We start from the raw sequence: 20,000 nt of genomic DNA on the forward strand, positions 1-20,000 counted from the left end.
GCAACAGTATTTTTGAACCCATTTTGTCTCAAAATAGCACTTGAAAAATTGTGGGTGATTGAAGGTCTGGATCCTTCACAATTGGATAGCCTACAGTGATGGAGCGGCCAAGAAACAATAAATTCACACCAATACCTGGGCTGCATCCTTAACTTTCCCACCCAGCCAATACACATCAGACCATCTGTGGGCAGAGTGTCTGAGGTTGAGACTGCTGATTCCAAGGCAACAGTGCAACACGTCCAGGCGAATCCATTCAGAAATCAAGGCTATATAAAGTAAAACAATATGCCACTGTTGTGCACAGTATGAGTTTCAAGCCACTGCATGTGCTGTTGGAAAGAAAAATGTTTTCAGTTTAATTGTTTCCCTTTTTGTCTTTTTTTCTTTTGTTTGTCACAGCAAGAGAAAAACAAAGCAGTAAATGTTGATTAGTTTCATTCTGGTAATGGGCTTGGAAAAGGAAAGGAAACAATGTTTCTGAATAAAAAGCTAAAATTACAATCTGGGCAGGTGCATGACTGGGTGGAGTTACTCAGCAATCTGGTGCAAGATGCAAGCACATGCTATGGTCTTAGTGTCTTTGTGATCTGGGTGTCTGAATAACCTCTTACATGTCTAAATGAACCGGCTGTTCATTTTGGTTTGGTTTATTCAGAAAGAAGGCATGTTATATTTGACATGCAATGATATATCAGTGATTGAGGACTGAACATTAATTCTGTGAAACTTTGATGATAAAATTTGTTTTAGTATTGCTATGAAAACCTTTTTATTATAGACCATAGCAGTGCTCACTTTGCCTATTAAACATTTCTCCAGACTGCAGCTTATCCATGAAGGTCAAAGTCATTATGCAGTGCCACATGTCAATAATTAATACCTCTGCACTGTACATCTCGATCTCGCCATTGCATGGCCGTCCTCATGAACAGTACTGAAACCTCTTATCTCCCGCATGCCTCACCGTTCCTCAACCTCTTCCTGCTAAAGGTCACCATGCTGATAGCCCTCGTGCAATGGCTGCACCGCCGCTGTCCCAAAGAACCAACCTTTCCTGCACCAATCAACCAACTTAGCCTTCTGACTGCTGCTTCTTCACCTTTTGCTTTGTTTCCATCCCTCCGCCTTACCCGCCCAGCCACCTGTATCTCTCAGCCTGCCTCTGCTTGCCTAGCCACTCCCTACCCCTGCGACTCTGTCTGTCTTTTTTGTTTGTTTCTTCATGTAGGCCACGTCCTTACTGTACTGTTGTCGTTGGGCCGCTCACTGTGACAGTCTGAATAATCTCCTCACTTATCTCTCCCCCAAACCCCCCTCTTCCTCACTCTTCTTCTTTTTTTTCTTGTTGGTATCCACTGCCACACCTCCCTTCTATCTGCTTCTTCCTCATTTCCATCCAACTCCAACCTTATCAACCCGGCCTTCATCTCCTCCTCTTTCTTGAACTCCCTGTCCATACCCCCCCACCATGCTGTCTCTTTTTCTCTCTCTCTTTCACTACCATTGGCCTCTACACCTTTGCTTATATATTCTGTGATGTAATGAGCACTGGGTGGTTTAGGATGGGTCAGTGAGTCTGTCTGTCTCTTTCAATCACTCACTCTCTCTCAAACACTCTCTCTCTCTCAATCACTCTCTCCCTTTTTTCTCTCTCAGTCGCTGTCTCTCTCTCTCTCTCTCTCTCTCTCTCTCTCTCTCTCTCTCTCTCTCTCTCTCTCTCTCAATCTCTCTTTCTCTCTAAAAAGCAGCCAAGTTAGGGTAGGGAGATTAGGCGCATCAAGCCACAGTGGCCTCAACCCACACAGAGTATTTAGAGTTATTTTTAGATAAGCATTTCACATTTTTCAAGCAAGTTCCTAAGTCTGTGAAGCTACTCCCAATCCTACAGAAATAGACAAGCATAAACACACAAACAGCATAACAGGAACATACACAGACACACACAGAAAGAAATACAGATACACACTCCCAAACAACTCTCAGGCTATCACTTGGTCACCTTCTGTCTGTTACTGTTGGAGAGGTGGTACTGCCTGTCAGGGAGTAGAGTAATTAACACTGATTAGAGAAGCTAACAAGCTTTTCATGCATGTGTACTGGTGTGTATGTGTGAGCAAAATTGTGTTGAGACTGTGTAAAAGGGCCTGCAAGTTTGAAGCATCATTTGTTTTATAAAATGGATGTGAAAATGAGGAAAGAAACAGCTGTGGTAATGAACACCAATAGAAAATGGGGGGGGGGGGGCATCATTAGAGGAGCATTTCTGTGAAATATAGAATTGATCAAAGCACTGCCAAGCCTTTTATAATAGGGCATGTTTATGTGTATGTGTATATGTATGTGTATTCATGCCTCATAGCATCTGACACGTAAAACATAATTATTAACGCCCAATTTGACCTGGCAGCACATTTCCCACAGGTACACACAGGTATAATCACACAGCTGCCCTTGTGTTTCAGGGCCATGCAGATTCGTGTTTGTTAACTGCCACATACTGAATACTTTGGTGTATTAATTGCCAGATTAAAATCTCAGAAGTTGCATTTTATGGTTATTGCTCTTTGGGGTCCTCATTGCACACTAGTGTTGTGAAAGTGAGCATTGCACAGGAATGCACAGGAATGCTTCCATGCACAACTGAGTAGAGAGCATGGTCCACATTTCATAATAAAATGTCAGATTTTATCCATTTTTTATGCTTTAGTACAGTCACATATTGCACCCCTACCTGCTCAGGAAACTAGTCTACTCTTTGACAGTTGTAAGAAATAATCCACAAGTGAGAGTGTAGAACTAACTCTCTTCTGCCTGAAATAAAAGCCTAGCTGGAGATTCATGTATGACTAGCCTAGCTCAGAGCCTATACAGCCAAGACCTTTTTACCTATATTTTGTGATTTACATACTTTAGACTGATAATTAGATGAGGCCCAGACAGTTTCAGCTTGTGAGCTTTGACTGGAGACCAGGGGAGTTATATTCAAATATATAAGGGCCCCAGCAATGCAATGTTTTTACTCCCCAAAAACACCTAGCTAATTTACCCCATAATGGGCTTGATAATGAGCTGATGAGTACAGGGGGAAGCACTAAATCTGTGTCATGCTGTGGCATGCAGGACTGCAGAGTAACACGCCATACTGTAAGCTAATTATGCATCTACCCATAGACCACTTAGCAGTGACAAGTGGACTGTGATCAGCATGCTGGTAATTTGCCAACAGCACAAGCAGCCTTCCATGGTTTAATCAGTCAGACTGTTCACTGTGGAAATAATAAAAATGACCAAATCATTATTGGTGTATGCAAAATGCATTTTAGAAGAAGGTTTGTTAACACAGGGCTATCCACACATGGTCTGGCATGAGAGACCTATAGCTGAAATGAGCAATGTTCAAAACCTAATTGCTTTGGACCTTGGTCTTGTGCATGGACCTGTAAAATCTCACATTTGGTTTGATTGGAGTTAGTTGAGTGTTGCTCCCATGTTAACCCGGTGTCAGTGGAAACAGGAGCTCTTCACTAATAGCCCAGCTGAGATTTAGCATGCACTCATTAAAGGCTTTTAGATAAACTGTCATCTAAGTGAGAATTGTATATGGGTCTCTAGAGTTAATTACATTTCTGTTAATAGGCAGTTTATTGACTAGGCAGTCTGCATTAATCCTGTCATTCAGTGGCTTGGCACTGAGGAAAAGTTTCAGTGAGTTTTTATTAACCGTGATTTCAGCTGAGCAGTGTGACCTGGATCCCAAGTCTTGATCAGTGGGGAGTGCAGATTTGCTGCTCACCTCTGTTTCCATAGAAACAGATGTAGAGCCTTTCGGGCATTATGTATTTTTATTCTTAAGTGTCTCCTGGGGATCCCGCAGGCAGGCTGGCCTTGGGGGCCACTAGCAGCCTGGGACAGCCCTGCCTAGTGCACTGTACTTCAGAAACACAATGTGTTGGCTGATTATTGTGCAGTACGTGGGGGTGATGTAGAGAATTGTGCTCAAAGGTTCTGTGGGAACCAGGTGAACAGAAAAAGCATTCCCCAAAACAGAGCGATGAATAATGCATTACCTACCAGTGTAGGTCTCAGCCTCCTTGCCTTGGAGGCCCCTTGTGTCCAATGAAATATTCCAGGGCTCCCATACAAATGATGCCGTTATAAATATTTTTGCCTTCCACAACAACGATGACAAAAGTGCTTACATTCAGAAATGTATGAAATGCTTTTTAAAAGTGCTTGTTTTGCCAATGCTGTAACTCTTGCAGGAACTGAAGATGATGGGTTGGAGGGCTCACCAGGAGACCAGCTGCAGTGCTCACATATTAGCCTATAGGACTTTCATAGAAGCACAGCTTCCTTGCATCATGTTTTGGTATGTGCAGTGTATGGGTCACTAACTGACGAATGTGTGGTGGGGGAGTTGGGGAGTCATGTTTTAGGACAATCAGTGTATGGGTGACTACTCTAAATGACATATGGGGGAGAGAGATTGTTTTTGTATGATCGGTGTATATTTGACTAACTGGAGTGGGGGAGAAAAATGTATATCGTGAATAAATGAGTAGATGATGTCTGATCTAGAAATGGCTGAGCTACATTCTCTAGTTGCAAACGTAGTTAGTTTGGAAGAGAGAAATATTACTATCAGAGAAAGCGAGGAAAGAGAAATATAGGGATTTAAAAAACTTTAGGATTGGTTATAAAGTTACTAGAATTAACTGTTGGGATGAATGAAACCCAACAAGTGACAGCTGTACCAATGACAGCAATCACAAAAATGTACTACATGAACAGAAACCTCGGAAGTAACTGGGACTACCATTATTGTGCAATTGAGTACAACAGTGTCCTGATTCTGTAGTTCAAATGCTGGTTGTTTAATTAGGCAGTCTGTAATGAATTTAATTACTAACCCTGCCCTTCCACAATTAATGGACCTGACCCAAATGTTTTTCCAAGTGCAGCAAGAAGTACGCTTGGATTCCAGGCAATAAAAATAACACAAGCCTAACAGCAAACAATAGATCCATTCCAGTGTGACAGTGGGTAAATATTTTGTGGAGACCTAATATTCTTTACAAAGGTTGTACCACAGTAGGTATAGTGATTATGATGAATGCCATGAGGCATTAACTAACATCTAATCCCTATAAAGCCACATTTATAAATTAAGTAAAACAAAAGATCAAAGGAAATGTCAGCGAGAGACCACACTGTGATGCTGATTAAAATGATCACTGGGGTCACTAGTCATATGTCTTAATCACATGACACAAACAATGAACATTAGAGCAAGGTTTTTTGGTTTTTTTTTTAAGTTTTGTATCTTGTGATCTTTAAGGGACAGAATGCAGTATCATGTGGCCACACTGGTCAGTTCACTTCTGGACACTCGACCTCTGATAGGCATCATCTTCACTTTTTGGATCTTAATTCTTTTATCAATCATAACCCACATGAAAAATAATATGGTTTAATAAATAAAACTTCCCTAATATATCTCTCATAACCCAATATTATCAAGGAATGGCACAGAATCCACATATGTCTTTCACATTTAGGCTTGTGGCCATTGCCATTTATTAAATTGCACTTTTGATTGATTTTCCTATCAAGGTATATTACTTTGATGTAGAAAAAAATGCACAATTACCGACATTGCCACTTCACTGACAGCAGCAATTGTGCTCCCTGAGTAATGTCACTAATGGGTAGCAATGCAATAGTCTGAATGAAACATGATAGTCTTAATTATGAGTGAACTCAGACCTCATCAGAGCTGAAGTGGACCAGACGTAGATCATACTCAGTTGGAAGGAGATAACATGAAAAAAGAACTGAGCCTTTGTTCACATCTTGGTAAAGGTTAGCATCTGGCTTCCCAAATCATGACACACATGAAAACTTGTACAGTGATGGCCCGAGAGCCACAGGGCAAGGAGCAGGATGCACAGACCTCTCTCGACATACACACACATTTATTAACACAAGACACGGGGAAACAATAAAAGCTAACAGCACTCACATATAAGGGTCTAGCGTACAGTGACAGTAAACCCCCCCACCAAGGGCACGGCTCCCAACACGTCTACATTCAGAACAGCGAACCCCAGACCACTATGTACTTTTATTCACACAAGACAACACAGCAAAACCTGGTGCCCACCAAACACAAGGTGAGCTAGGAGCCACCATCAAGGGAGATCTCTCAACATGTGAGAGTACATGCGAAGTACATGCTTCTCCCAGGGCAGTACAGTGATGCTCCATAGCAGGTCTGACAGGTCGGAAGGTGTGGCAATGATCCATAACAGCCTTGATGAAACCGGAAGCACTGCGGCTACCAGGGACAGCAGCAGGCTCAACCAGACAGAAAGCGCCATGGAGACCAGTGATGGCAGCAGCCTCAGTGGGACCAGAAGCACTGCTACAACTGTCAGCGACAGCAGCCTTGGCGGGACCCAGCCGAGACAGATGACGTAACACACCCACATGGACAGTGGGTGCACACAATAATGAGGAGGTGCGCCCGCAGACGAACACAAAAAGTGCACTAACAAAGCTTCTGCTGGAAGGGCAGGCACCGTAGGTGTGTCCCTGGCCCTGCAGGACACACAGAGGTGCACGTCCACCCTGGGTCCAGACATCTGAGACGGACTACGGCCCACACATCGCCAGCTGTCCAGGGAGAGCCCATCATGGAGATGAAGTCCTTGAGGCAGTCCTATTCCTGGGCTTTGGGTGGATCCACAAAGTACTCATAGCCTCCTTCTGGAAGAGAGAGAGAAGAGACAACAGAAGCACTAGCTGCCACACTAGACCACCCATATAGTGATCCCAGAGGAGCCAATCAGCTCCCCATAGGCCCAGCTCGGTAGCACTAGCGTCCCCCCACCCCCCAAGAAATTCGAAGGGGGTTCCCCGCTTTGTTTGAAGTGGGCAATGTCTTTCTCATCCTCCAGTTTGGCTGTGAGCTTTGATTGAGGTCCTCTCCCCAACATCCAGGGATCCAGGCAGCAGCTTGGGATGTCAGCAATAGGGAGCCCTCAGGAGTAGGAATATCCCCTAGCATTAGAGCATCGTGTTTCCTCTTGGTGCACGACTGCTTTGTGCCATCCCATTAGCTCAACCTTGAGTGCATACTCGTGAGCAATCCTGTGGTTGTCGGTCATTCTGTGAGGCCTGAGTTCCACAGGGCAGGGAGCAAGATGCACAGACCTCTCTCGTTAAAGACAGATATGTATTAGACACGACCATAAACAATCAGCGTTGATGCCACTCACACAACAGACTAGTGAAATGTGCAGTAAATGATAAACAATTAACAAGTAAAACAACACACAGTGAACATGAACACTAATGCTAACATGAACATGTACAATGACCGACAATCTGGTACAACAGACAGGAGGTTTAAATACAAACATAAATAAAACAAAGAACAGGGTGCAGGTGAGTGTTTAACAAGGGGGTGGGGCAACAAACAAGGAGTCAGTCACATTGAACACAGTCAACAATAGACTTCCACTGCACGTGGTGGGCCATACCACATGATCAGTGGGAAGGGGAGCAGTACCAGTGCTTGTATTTTCTAGTATAGTCTGTGTAGAGGTTCAGACTATTTATTATACCTGACACCACAGCATTTAATTGTTCTGCATAGATATGCTGGCTCAGTTGTGGCTTGTCAGCAGGTAAAAACTAACTTAACTTATGCATAATTATCCGAGTGTGTTTTGTATGTGGTGAATGTAAAATTTGATGCTGATTTATAGTCTGTTTGTGCAGGAACCCATCTAGAAGCTGAATACTAATGCTTTAACTTCCTGCTGATGGTCTCCACAACCCCCAGGGTTCCCCTTAGGGCATGAATGGATAACAGTGCCAGATGAGGATTCACTGTTGATTTACACACACACACAGACACAGACACACACACGCTCACACACATGCCATGTGCACAAACACATAGACACACAGTAAGGGAAAGAGAGAGAAAATGAGATTTTATGCTAATCAACTAATGCATGATTTCTTACAGTTCCCTACAGTCATCTCTATGGTATTCTTCCTTTTGTTTTTGTTTTTTTCTCTTCTCATGAAGTCTCTTTTCTTCCCTCACTACAACTCAGAAAGGCCCATGATTCATTCTACTAAGCACATTGCACATGGAGCCTGCAGACCTGGTAGCTACTACTCAGCCATAATTGTGGGGTGTTTTTTTACAGTTCGTTGATTGAAGGAAAAAGTTAACTGCGTAATACTCCATTATACAACATAATATTAAATGAATGTTCAATCACTGCCTTTGTCTGCAATACAAAATTAAAACAAGGAAAAAGTTAACTGCATAATACTCCATTGTACAACATAATATTAAATGAATGTTCAATCATTGCCTTTGTCTGCAATACAAAATTAAAATAAGGCTCCAACAAAGGAGTTAATGTAAAATTTGATCTTATAGGTGCAGGTTTGCAGAAGTGTTCCTAGTCTTTCTTTGATTTAAAACAGTTTAAATAATTTATACTTATATCACAATGGTTAATTAAAAATATAATATTGTTAATCACAATACTAAATTTACTTTTAATTTTACTCATTTTCTCATTTTAACTATAGCATAATTTGATTATTTGTTAATTATCTGCTGACAGAACAAAATGAAAGATATGCCTCCACTAACCTGTCCAGGTTTTTTCTATTGAAAACCCCTGAGAACAGTTGTAGGTTATGCAAATTATGTAAGCTTAATGTGCAAATACTGTCCAAAGATGAGACAGAGGGAGAGAGACAGAGAGAAAGAGAAAAATGAGAGAGAAAGCGAGAGAGAGAGAGAGAGAGAGAGAGAGAGAGAGAGAGAGAGAAGGTTAATTATTAATCACTGTGGTACGGCAGATGCACTGCCCTAACCTTACCTTCAGTCTCTTATTACCTGTGGGTGGGTGGGGGTGCATCTGTATCTGTTCTTATGTATAAAGTGTAAATAATTACTCCACCTCTCTGACTGGCTGCATGAGCTCCAGGGTGTTAGAACAGTTATGTTAAAAGGAAGGCTGTTTTTTTTTACATCAGATATAAATAATAATGGCATGCAGATGCCTGAAATGATCTGTCTGCAGGTTTGGCATATTTTTTGTATCATCTCCTGTGCAAAATTAGTCTGGGTGAATGTGATGAAGGATTGCACTCTAAGTGTTATATTAAAGACTGGTACTCAGTTACTGCATTAATGTAATCCATGACTTGCAAAATTGACATTCTTTATGACAACAGAATCAAGGTGTCATGACTGCAAATTCATAAGAATTTACTTCCCAGCTCATATATCAGGAATCATTACAGTACGTTGTATACATTTTCTTCAAAATCCATTTATATGCAACCCAATCTCCTTCAAATTCAGAAAGCAATTTGTCTAAATTTGTGGTGAGATCACCCACACCAAATCAAGAAATCTGTCTCTGTCCCTATTCATCTGATTCTGTTTCTCTGCTTTGCACTCTCTTTGAAAGAGCAGAGTTTTGGAGAAGCTCATACCCTTTGTGTCAGATTAACTGGGAGAGCACTGGTTCCTTTTGCACTGTACAGTGTAAAGCCTATGCTGGTCACCTGCTCTTTAAACGGAGGTATACTATAATGTGACTGCAGAGCTTCTCTCTCTCTCTCTGAGTGTGTGTGCGTGTGTGTGTGTGTGTGTGTGTGCGTGTGTGTGCGTGTGTGCGTGTGTGTGCGCGTGTGTGTGCGTGTGTGCGTGTGTGTGTGCGTGTGTGTGTGTGTGTGTGCGTGCGTGCGTGTGTGTGTGTGTGTGTGCGTGTGTGTGCGTGTGAGTGTGTGTGCGTGTGTGTGCGTGTGTGAGTGTGTGCGTGTGTGTGTGTGTGTGTGTGTGTGTGCACGCGCACACGCATATTAGTCATGGATTACACCACTCTTCCAAATAGATGGTCAGTTGACCAAATTATGATTAAAAAAGTATTCTGCTACAATGTAGTTGGATTGGTGTATACTAAGATATATGACTGTGCAGTACAGTAGGGAGTGATGTGTGGTCTCCTGGCATTAGCAGTAAACAGGTCAAGTTAGAGGCGCTTTCATCTTTTTCAGATTTTTACATAGCCCTTAACACTTAGTTTAAACAGATCTGTTATTAATAGCCACACATATGACCTTTCTGTAGGATTACAGCTGTACCTACTGTGCAAATACAGTTGGGTGATATGTGAACTTGGAATGATATGATGCTTATCATGGTCATTAAAAGAATAACCTAAAATGTAGAATAAATAAAAAATTGCTGCAAAAATGCTACAAAAAGAATTTAAATATTAATATTTTTAGAACCTAAAATGTTATTCATATATTGAGGCTGTAAAATATTTACGATATTTATTTCATTTTGGTGTTTCAGTTTACATATGCAATAGCAAATCTGTGTCTGTACACCTGAGTTCTGCTTTCATTTTCATCTTTTATTTACATTTTTGATAATCACATCATTGTCATGTGGAGGACTGGCAATCTACAATTTTTAAATTTAAATATTATAAAGTCTATAATTTTTATTGAGCTGCTACCTTGTTTCTAGTTATAACTACAGTCACAGAATTTCCACCAAATATATTTCAAGTTCAAGTTCAAGTTCAAGTTCGGTTTATTCGTCACATACATAGTCATACACAGTATAACACGCAGTGAAATGGTGGAGAGTGCTCTGTCCAAACTGAGGAAGAGACACAGGGGTGCATAGAGAAAAATATATATATGCAGATAAATATATATATTCTATGTATGTACAAAAATATATTAACAATTATTTAAGGCAAACCATTTGCTATTTTGAAGCAGCTTTTTTATTATATCCTAACACACACACACAAAAAAATGTCTATAGATCTATACTGGAAAATACACCATTATGCACTGGAAGTCCAGGATATTGCCATCTAATATTTATCTGTGTAGCTACTACACTGTATAGATATTAAACCAATGGTGACCTCTCAATTCCTCACTGATGCCATCAGTTTGCTCGACTCCATTCATGCTCCGGAAATACATTTTCACCTGCTAGAGTACATTTTTGTTTGTTTGTTTTTTTTCTTTCCAAATAACAGTGCTGTTGCAAGCTTCTGATGTGCTAATGACTTCAAAGCATTAGCACATCATTGTATAGCGATTGTGGTGACAGCCCCATGTTAGTGTGTTGGCTATGACAGAAATCGTAGCTGTCGGCTGAGGTGGGAGTAAAGGACTTGCCTTTGTTTCCCCTGCTTGGTTCCACTATGTCACGGCACAGCCCCCTCCTCCTAGGTGTGTGTGTGTGTGAGTGTGTGTGTGTGAGTGTGTGTGTGTGTGTATGTGTGTGTGTGTGTGTGTGTGCGTGTGTGTGTGTGTGTGTGCGTGTGTGTGTGTGTGTGTGTGTGTGTGTGTTCATATGCATGGACACACCCCTCCTGTGTATCACACTTGTTCCTTGTTTTACACTGTTACCGTGTGTATATGTGAAGTCCTGTTTAGTCATTGGTCTTTGTTGGTATTTGACCCCCATGCATGCTGTGTATCAACTGCCTCATTGTGCGTTGCTTCATTGTGCATTCAGACTGCTTGTTACATTCCAAGTGGTGTTAGTGATTAATGTTCTTCATGTTTGGTTTTGTTTTGTTACGTGCTTTAATGGACATCTGTGTGTGGGACATGGGTCGTCTGTGCATCCTGCCTAGCCACACACGTCACACACTATAAGGCATTATGTCACACCTCTGCCTGCTAGATAAGTCAAAAGTCCACAAGGTGCACAACAACAAAAATGAAGTGCTATAGTCAATATGGTACTGTATCATTATACTCTTATTGACAGGCACTCGGTGTAATGGCTTCATTATATTGATCTTGGAAAGTACATGTTTGACATGGACCAAGAAACATTTGTTGCTTCTGTGTTATATACTAGATCAAATGAGACGTGTTTTATTGAATCTTATAAGTTTTACACAACAGTAACAGCCATTCGATAATGCTTAGTATGTTGATCATCTTAGCCATAAATGGATTTCAGGTATAACAAGAATTGGGATATGCTGAAACACTGTCACTTTGAAATTGAGTATAATGAATCTGACTGGCGGTGTTCAGCATGAATACAGGAAATATGACAGTAATCCCATCTTCCAATGACTTTGGAGTTGATTGTTGATTCACTCAAAGAAAATAAGTGAGTTGCATTTGAGTCATGCTTCTTTCTCCCCAAAATGGGAGGGATTATTCCTGTTTGGAATCACAATGAAAGAATTTGCAACTAAGAAGCAAGCTATGGCATTTATATTGATGAAGTCTTCAGATCATTTCAGTCAGGTTTGTTTTTGTGAAGTGTGCCACCTTGTTAAGGTGATATGTTCTTTTGAGGATTGAATGTCATATGCTATTGCTTCAGATGAGACAAAGTCATCTGTTCTCATCAGATTGCAGTAATCTGGTCATTAAACATGGCAGGTCCCTCCTTTGGGGGGAGTTGTTTGTTTGTTTATTTGTTTCGTTCTTTGTTAGGGTGCAGTGTTGGAGTGACCGTGATGGTTCATAGTTAAAAATTATGAAGTTATACTAAAACATGTGCTATTTTGTTATATGTTGATGTTTGAAACTTTCTATTTCATTAAGGAAAGGATGCTTGTTATATTCTTCCTGTTCAAACAAAGAGCAGTTTTTCAAATCACTTCTATTATTCATATAACACTAGCATTAATTATATGATAAATTAGGCTACAAAGATAAAGAAAGCAAACTGCTTACTTCCAATTAGATCATAGAATCCTGTGTACTGTTAGCAATCTAATGAATAGCTATTTTCATTTAACTAGATTTTTCAATAATTCATATCCCTCAAGAAATGAAAATGTTTAGTGTTTTTAATTGTTCCACTTTCACCATTTTTTCCCATAACATAGCTTATTTGAAGCTTCCAGTGGAAAGTATGTGTAATTTTAGTGCAGATGTTCCAAGTGTAGTCATCAAGAGCCTCCAGCCAAATTGCACATTTTTTTCTATTCCAGCCCCCAGTCTATGTGATGTGGGTAATCAAAGGCAACAGAAGCTGCAGGATGTTGATTACCTGGCTAAGTTGTGTTGAGAGCTGGAATAGAATGAAATTTTTTAAAGACTGGCAGACCCTAGAAACTGGACTAGGAGCTTTTGTCTTAGTGATCAATATTCTGGAAGTAGAATCTCCAGCAATGGGTAGCATGGTTATTGTGTAAGGAGCCTAATTTCCTTGCATTGCAAAGTGAATTTTAGAGTTTGCTACTATTTGTTAAATTACAGTTTGTTGTGTCACAGAGGACTTGAGAGGAAAAATGTATTCTGTAAGATATTGATATTACTGTTGTGATCACAATGAACACTGAGAATTGGGATAAGAAATACATTACACACTATTGCAACCGCTAAGGTTTTCAAAGTGACCCGATGCCTCATCTTTTCCTTCCCAGTGGAAGAAGGAAAGGAATGGAGAGATAAACTTTATCTGTATCTGTGCTTTTAATAGACCACAACAAAATGCAGTTTCACCAACAGGCTTGGTATTAACACACCGAAAGGTTTAGAGGCACCACTTCTACTTTCTCAGGGCATATTTCAAAAGCTTCATTGACTTTCTCTGACTTCCCTGCAATTTGAATTCCATGGGCTGGACATTCAGTAAGGCTCACTATGGTGCAGAGATCAGTGCTTAGAAAAGTGAATAAGAATCCATGGCCCAGAGGAGTTTTTAACGTTAGACAGTGGAAGGAACCAGAGGTGTCTGGGGTTAAATCCCAATAATGCCAATTAAGAGAAGGCATACTATGCTTCATGCAATATTTTCCTGGTTGGCTATGCTGTGTAATATAGACATGGTTGGGGAACATTGAGCATTTAGTAGACAAAAAGAAATACAAAAAAATGGCAAAAAAAACTTAAAACTAAAAATTGCATAATATTTTTTTAATGGTCTCAACAGAAAATACTTGGAAAATGTTGGACATCCAGACATGTTAGTTTGAATTTTATATCAAAAATGTGTGTACAAGAAAACTATGTACATGAATTTCCCTGTTTCCTCCCAATGCTTAACTGCAGCAATGAGCTACACAGTAGCACAGGTCTCAGGAGTGCATTTTTTTAGTTCTTGTCAATTTTCTGACCAATGATTTGTTAAATTGTTAAATTTAATTTTGGGTTTGGCCCAATTTCTTTCTTTTCTTTTTTTTGCCCTGGAGTGTAGATATAATAATACTGTACAATAATACTAATAAAATGCAATGTGAGGTACTTGAATTGATTCAGTTTAGCTATATGGCCAGGTGTTCGGTTAATGTTGATGATGTGAGGTAGTAAAGTTTCTCTTGCTTTCCCTCTGTCTTTACTTCAGTACATAATCATGACTGATTGTCATTTGAGGATTATATATATGAGCATGTCTTGGTTCGAGAAATAAGCTTCCTTTGCCTACCTCATATAGGTTTTCAAGTTATTTAAAGCAGTGTAATTAAATCATTTGAAATGCATCTTTGCTATGATGCTCTTCATGGACTTAATTAATCATAAATTAGTCATTTACATTTATGGCATTTAGCATAGAGCTTTTACCCAAAGCAACTTACAATTATGAGCTGTACAACTTGAGCAATAGTTAAGGGCCTTGCTCAGGAGCCCAAAAGTGACAATTTAGCAGTGGGGCTTGAACCAGCAACTGTCCAATTACAAGTCAAGTACCTTAAGTACCTAGTCATTCACTCAGCCAATAAATCAGTCATTTACACAGTCAGTCACCCATTCAGTCACTCACCCAGTCAATAAATCAGTAACTCACTCATTCATTCACTCAGCCAAAAGATCAGTCACTCATTCAGTCACTTAGTCAATAAATCAGTAACTCATCAGTTACTCACTCACTCAGTCAATAAATCACTCACTCACTCATTCAGACACTCACACACAGTCAATAAATCACTCATTCAGTCACTCAGTCAATAAATTAGTCACTGACGCATTCACTCACTCAATCAGTCAATAAATCAGTAACTCACTCATTCAGTCACTCAGTCAATAAATCAGTCACTCATTCAGTCGCTTAGTCAATAAACTGGTAACTCATCAGTCACTCACTCTTTCAGACACTCACTCACTCAGTCAATAAATCACTCACTCATTCAGTCACTCAGTCAATAAATCAGTCACTCATTCAGTCACTTAGTCAATAAATCGGTAACTCATCAGTAACTCACTCATTCGGTCACTCAGTCAATAAATCACTCACTCATTCAAACACTCACTCACTCACTCACTCAATAAATCACTCACTCATTCAGTCACTCAGTCAATAAATTAGTCACTGACACGTTCACTCACTCATTCAGTCAATACATCAGTAACTCATTCATTCACTCACTCAGTCAATAAATCAGTCACTCATTCAGAAACATTGAGCAAACCACAAGATGGAGCTATAACAACTAGTTACAAGTTACAAATAGTACAAGTAGTTTTTGCATGAATAATTGAAAGGGAATACATTGGCATGAATGCACATCCGTTCGATCTCATGAATGCACATTCATGCAATCTCATGAATGTACATATATTTTCACTTATATATTGGGTGAAAGACCTAATGCATACTCTGCATAAGTATATAGAGCACATTCCATGCAGCTGCAGTACCACAACAGCTGTTTATTGATATGGAAAAAATTCACTCAGAGTAAAGATGAACACATGCAAAAATGGCTCAGAAGACTGATGTTTTAACAGTGGCGCCTATAAACCAAACACAAGCTGTGTAATAAATTTTAAATTATACCATTATTATTACAGAAATAAATGCTTTCATTTTGATTTCAGCAAGTATTTGAGAGACTTAACGGTGTCTAGATTTTCAAAATGTGATCAGATCCTGATTGGGGCACCAAGAAATGCAACTGCTGATGCCTTTGCTGTTGTACCATTGAGCAAAATGCTTAACAGAGTAGCCTCAGGGGTACTTTCGCATATTGACCCTGTGTCCCCTACCACAAAGTGACCCTGTGTCCCTGACCACATAGTGACCCTGCTTCTCCATCTATATAGTGATGCTATATCTCCTACCACATAGTGACCCTGTATATATATTACATCCAGGCAAAGTTTTTTTTTTCTGAAAACTGCTCTCTCTCTCTCTATAAAAGATATAGTGGATATGCTTAAGAAATTGTTGTTGAGTCTACTGCAAGTAAGTGAACAGTTTGAGGTGTGATTATACCTTCACGTCGACTATACCATTTTTTTAAAAATCATTAGCAGTGCAAAAAAATTTGATGACCATCTGCGAGGCTGCCACCAGTCAGAACTTAATTGAACTGTCACTCACAGTCCATTGATAGAACAGGAAGCGGATCATACAGTTTCAGCCTAAATTGAATAGCATGTCAGTGCCAAATGAGGAAGAAATGATACCCTTTTTCATAGAGTGAAATTTCTTTTGAAATGAATGCCGCATTACTCCTCAAGCGGAGGTGCATAAATCAGCGCATGAGCGTAGTGAGTTTCTGCACTCCTGACATTCCCCTGATTTCCTTCCCTCCTGCTCTCTTGCACTCCATCACGTTTCACTAACGAGGACCATCAGTCATACTCCATCATATTTTATCTAACAAGGTTCCTCTTCCATATTCTGTCACTTTAAACTAACAAAGCTCATCTTCTTACTTATAAGAAGATGATGATGAGTCAGCAAAGGATCTAAGCATCTAAGAGGGAGATAAAACTGTTTTGCTTTTTAGAGAGAGTACTATATCTTTCTCCCTCTCTTTCTCTTGCTTTTTCGTTCTCACTCTTTCTCACTATCGCACTCTCATTCTTTTGCTCTCTCTCTCTCTATCGCTCTGTGTCCATCTTCTGTGCAACTAACAGAGCCAGGAAGTGTGCTGCCTCCTGATGATTTGCTGGAGCACCCACTTGGGCTAATGTAAGGAGAAGCAGAGCCTGTGCTCCTCTCCACTGACATGTCAAAAACACGCTGCCCTTTTAAGGCACACCAGGATACCACAAGGTGTGCTCTGACAAGATGTGCTTTGCCTACTTCTGGATCAGAAGTAGCTTATTGCTCTCTCACTTGTATGCCATATTACTCCTGCCATGAATCGTTAATATAATTCCATATATTTACCTGTTTTTGTCTTTCGTTTTTGATGGTTCACATCTTTCTTTTCTTCCATCTGTCCTTGTCTCTACCCACCACACTCTTTTCATCTTTCTCTACTCTTTCATCCTCTCTCTCTCTCTTTCAGTCTCTCTAAATATAGCCCACTTTGAAGCTTCCATTTTTTGTGTTCTTCTAAAAAAACGGCAAGATAAAAATCTGTCAACTCTTGTAGTTGTGTGTGTGTGTGTGTGTGTGTGTGTGTGTGTGTGTGTGTGTGTGTGTGTGTGTGTGTGTGTGTGTGTGATTGCAGGCACACAGATATATAAATTATTTTACTGTCTTCATGAAGGTCCAGATGTCTCCACAACAATGGGAAAACCTGAAAATGTTGACCTTGCGTGCACATTTCACAGGTCCCATTTAGGTGAAAAATAAATTTTCCCTCTGTCCACTGAAAAATTAAGGCTGCCAAAAAAGGACAGCTCTATTCAGGAATGTCATTTCCATTTCCCACTGTGTTGACAAGGAAAGTTAGAAACTGATTAGAAAGAAAATCAGTGTAGATGAAAGCACAGATAGAAAGGCATTAAAGCACATACAAAGCAGAGCATGGAGTATATTTAGAAGGTAGTAGGTATGAATAATGCACACTGGAGACTGCTAGAAAGTCCTGCAGTACAGTTGTTTGTGAAAAAGAGGTGTGTGAGAAAGAAAGCAAGGGTGGGAGGAAATGATGCAAAGCAGAGGAAAGGAGGTGTCATAGTATATATTTAGAGAGGCAAGGAGATGGGGTGGGTGACAATTCTGATCCTCATTTTGTAATTGAATAATAATCTCCTACGGGGCCTGACCTAGAATTGTAAATGTGTGTGTGTGTGTGTGTGTGTGTGTGTGTGTGTGTGTGTGTGTGTGTGTGTCCGTGTGTACATGGCACTACTACACAAGGGGAATAGGGCAGGATGGCTAAGATTAAATGAAATACTGCCACCTCCTGTTTGAAATGTAGCTGCACACACTTTTATAATGAAAAATGATCATTTTCAATATGCTCTGACAGAGTGCTGGAATATAAAAATATAACTTATTTTCATACTTCAAACAGGATACATTTTTTGGAAAGGTCAATGAGATAAATCATCTTCTCTCTCGCTCTCTCTATCTATATATATATATATCACTTTGACTAAATATCTGAGTCAAGGGATGTACTCTCTTGTTCTCATTTTTCTTACATTCCCTTGCCCTATTTCCTAAAACCTATGCACTTTACACTTATTAACTTCACTTGCACAGAACATCAAATAAAGGATGATTCCATAGTCCTGGCCAGAGCCCAGATGAGCTCCCAGCACACCTGTACCAAACAACACACTGTTTACCTGGTACAGTTGAGTTGGAAGCTGGAATAGAGCAAAATGGGAAACCTTCTGGCATTCCCTGAGGACTGGACTGGGAAACACTGATGGAAAGAGATGATAACCGAATCTCTAAAATGCATCTTTCTGAGCAATATCCCATTATCTCCCTCCCCAGGGGTCCAAAATGAATACCTGCCAGTCAACAGATGGGAGTATAAATGTGCTTTGGTGGAAAAGGGTCACAGGGCAGCACTGGCTGGTAGCAGAACCTCTTATGGAACTGCAGTGTACCCTAACCTACAGTGTAAATTGCTACTTCCCACTTTTATGGCCTGTATAATAACATTTTGGCTTTTCACTATACCTGCTGTTAGTAGATGGGTCACAAATGTCCATTCTGGACCTGGTCCTTCTCTCTTTACAGTTTGCGGAGGGAGGGTTACACGGTCCAGGTCAACGTCAACGACTACCTGGACATCTACTGCCCGCACTACAACCTGAGCCAGAGGGGGGCACTAGAGCGTGGTGTGGCCGAGCAGTACGTGCTCTACATGGTCAGCTACCGCGGCTACCGCACATGTGACCCACAGATGGGCTTCAAGCGCTGGGAGTGTAACCGGCCACATGCACCCCATGCACCCATCAAGTTCTCGGAGAAGTTCCAGCGCTACAGCGCCTTCTCGCTGGGCTACGAGTTCAGTGTGGGCCATGAGTACTACTACATCTGTAAGTATTCATTAGGAAAAGACTAATTTATTAATAATACTATATCTCTAAGTATTGGTTAGGACAAACCAAGATATTTATTAATAATACTACATCTGTAAGTATTGGTTAGAAAAAATCTAAATATTTATTACTACCGCTATATCTGTAAGCATTGCTTACAAGAAACTTATGTATTAGTACTACTACATCTGTAAATATTGGTTCAGATAAGTATTTATTAGTAGTATTTGAGAACTGCTACATTTAAAAATGGATGGATGTGTGTTATTACAGTGCATTAGTACATTGGTAACATAGGAAGAGTTTCCTGCTGTTTCATCAGAGCTACAAAATGTTGCCTTTTGATGTGGTAAATTATGTTCTGCAATGTGTAAATATTCAGTTAAGTGATGAATAACTTATATGTTATCACTGCTGTTTGGCATGCAAAACTGCCAAATGTCCTGTTAAATCTCATTGAAATGTTAACAATGGGTCTCACGAGTCACTTTAAGATTATTAATTATGATTTCTGTATTAATTGTTGAGGTCTAATACGTATAATTCATCAGCAGGAAAAGCATAAGTAAAAAAAAAAATTTGGACTGTTAAAAAGATTTCAGTTGTTTTACATATTAGTGCAGCTCTGTATTGCTGCTTGGCCCTGGATATTTTGGATATGGATTAAACCAAGATTAGGATTAAATTTAGTTCTGTAATACTTTCAAAGTGAGAATAAATTAGAACAAGGTTTAACATATGGTCCAACAACTTCTGTCTCT

General features: G+C 40.1%; 1 protein-coding gene across 3 annotated transcripts in view; it reads left to right on the plus strand.

The window, feature by feature from the left end:
• The window catches only part of efna3a (ephrin-A3a), a 77,318-nt gene that overhangs the window by 48,364 nt on the left and 8,954 nt on the right, over positions 1 to 20,000 (plus strand). For 2 of the 3 annotated variants that reach the window (XM_027002267.2, XM_027002269.2), the window contains 2 exons: positions 4,266 to 4,372; positions 18,935 to 19,236. In XM_027002267.2, coding sequence (XP_026858068.1) covers positions 4,266 to 4,372; positions 18,935 to 19,236 — 409 coding nt within the window. The remainder of the gene's footprint in view (positions 1 to 4,265; positions 4,373 to 18,934; positions 19,237 to 20,000) is intronic. The other variant, XM_027002268.2, reaches the window with a different exon arrangement.

Source organism: Electrophorus electricus, chromosome 8, assembly GCF_013358815.1.
Source record: "Electrophorus electricus isolate fEleEle1 chromosome 8, fEleEle1.pri, whole genome shotgun sequence".
In the NCBI taxonomy this organism is placed as follows: Eukaryota; Metazoa; Chordata; class Actinopteri; order Gymnotiformes; family Gymnotidae; genus Electrophorus; species Electrophorus electricus.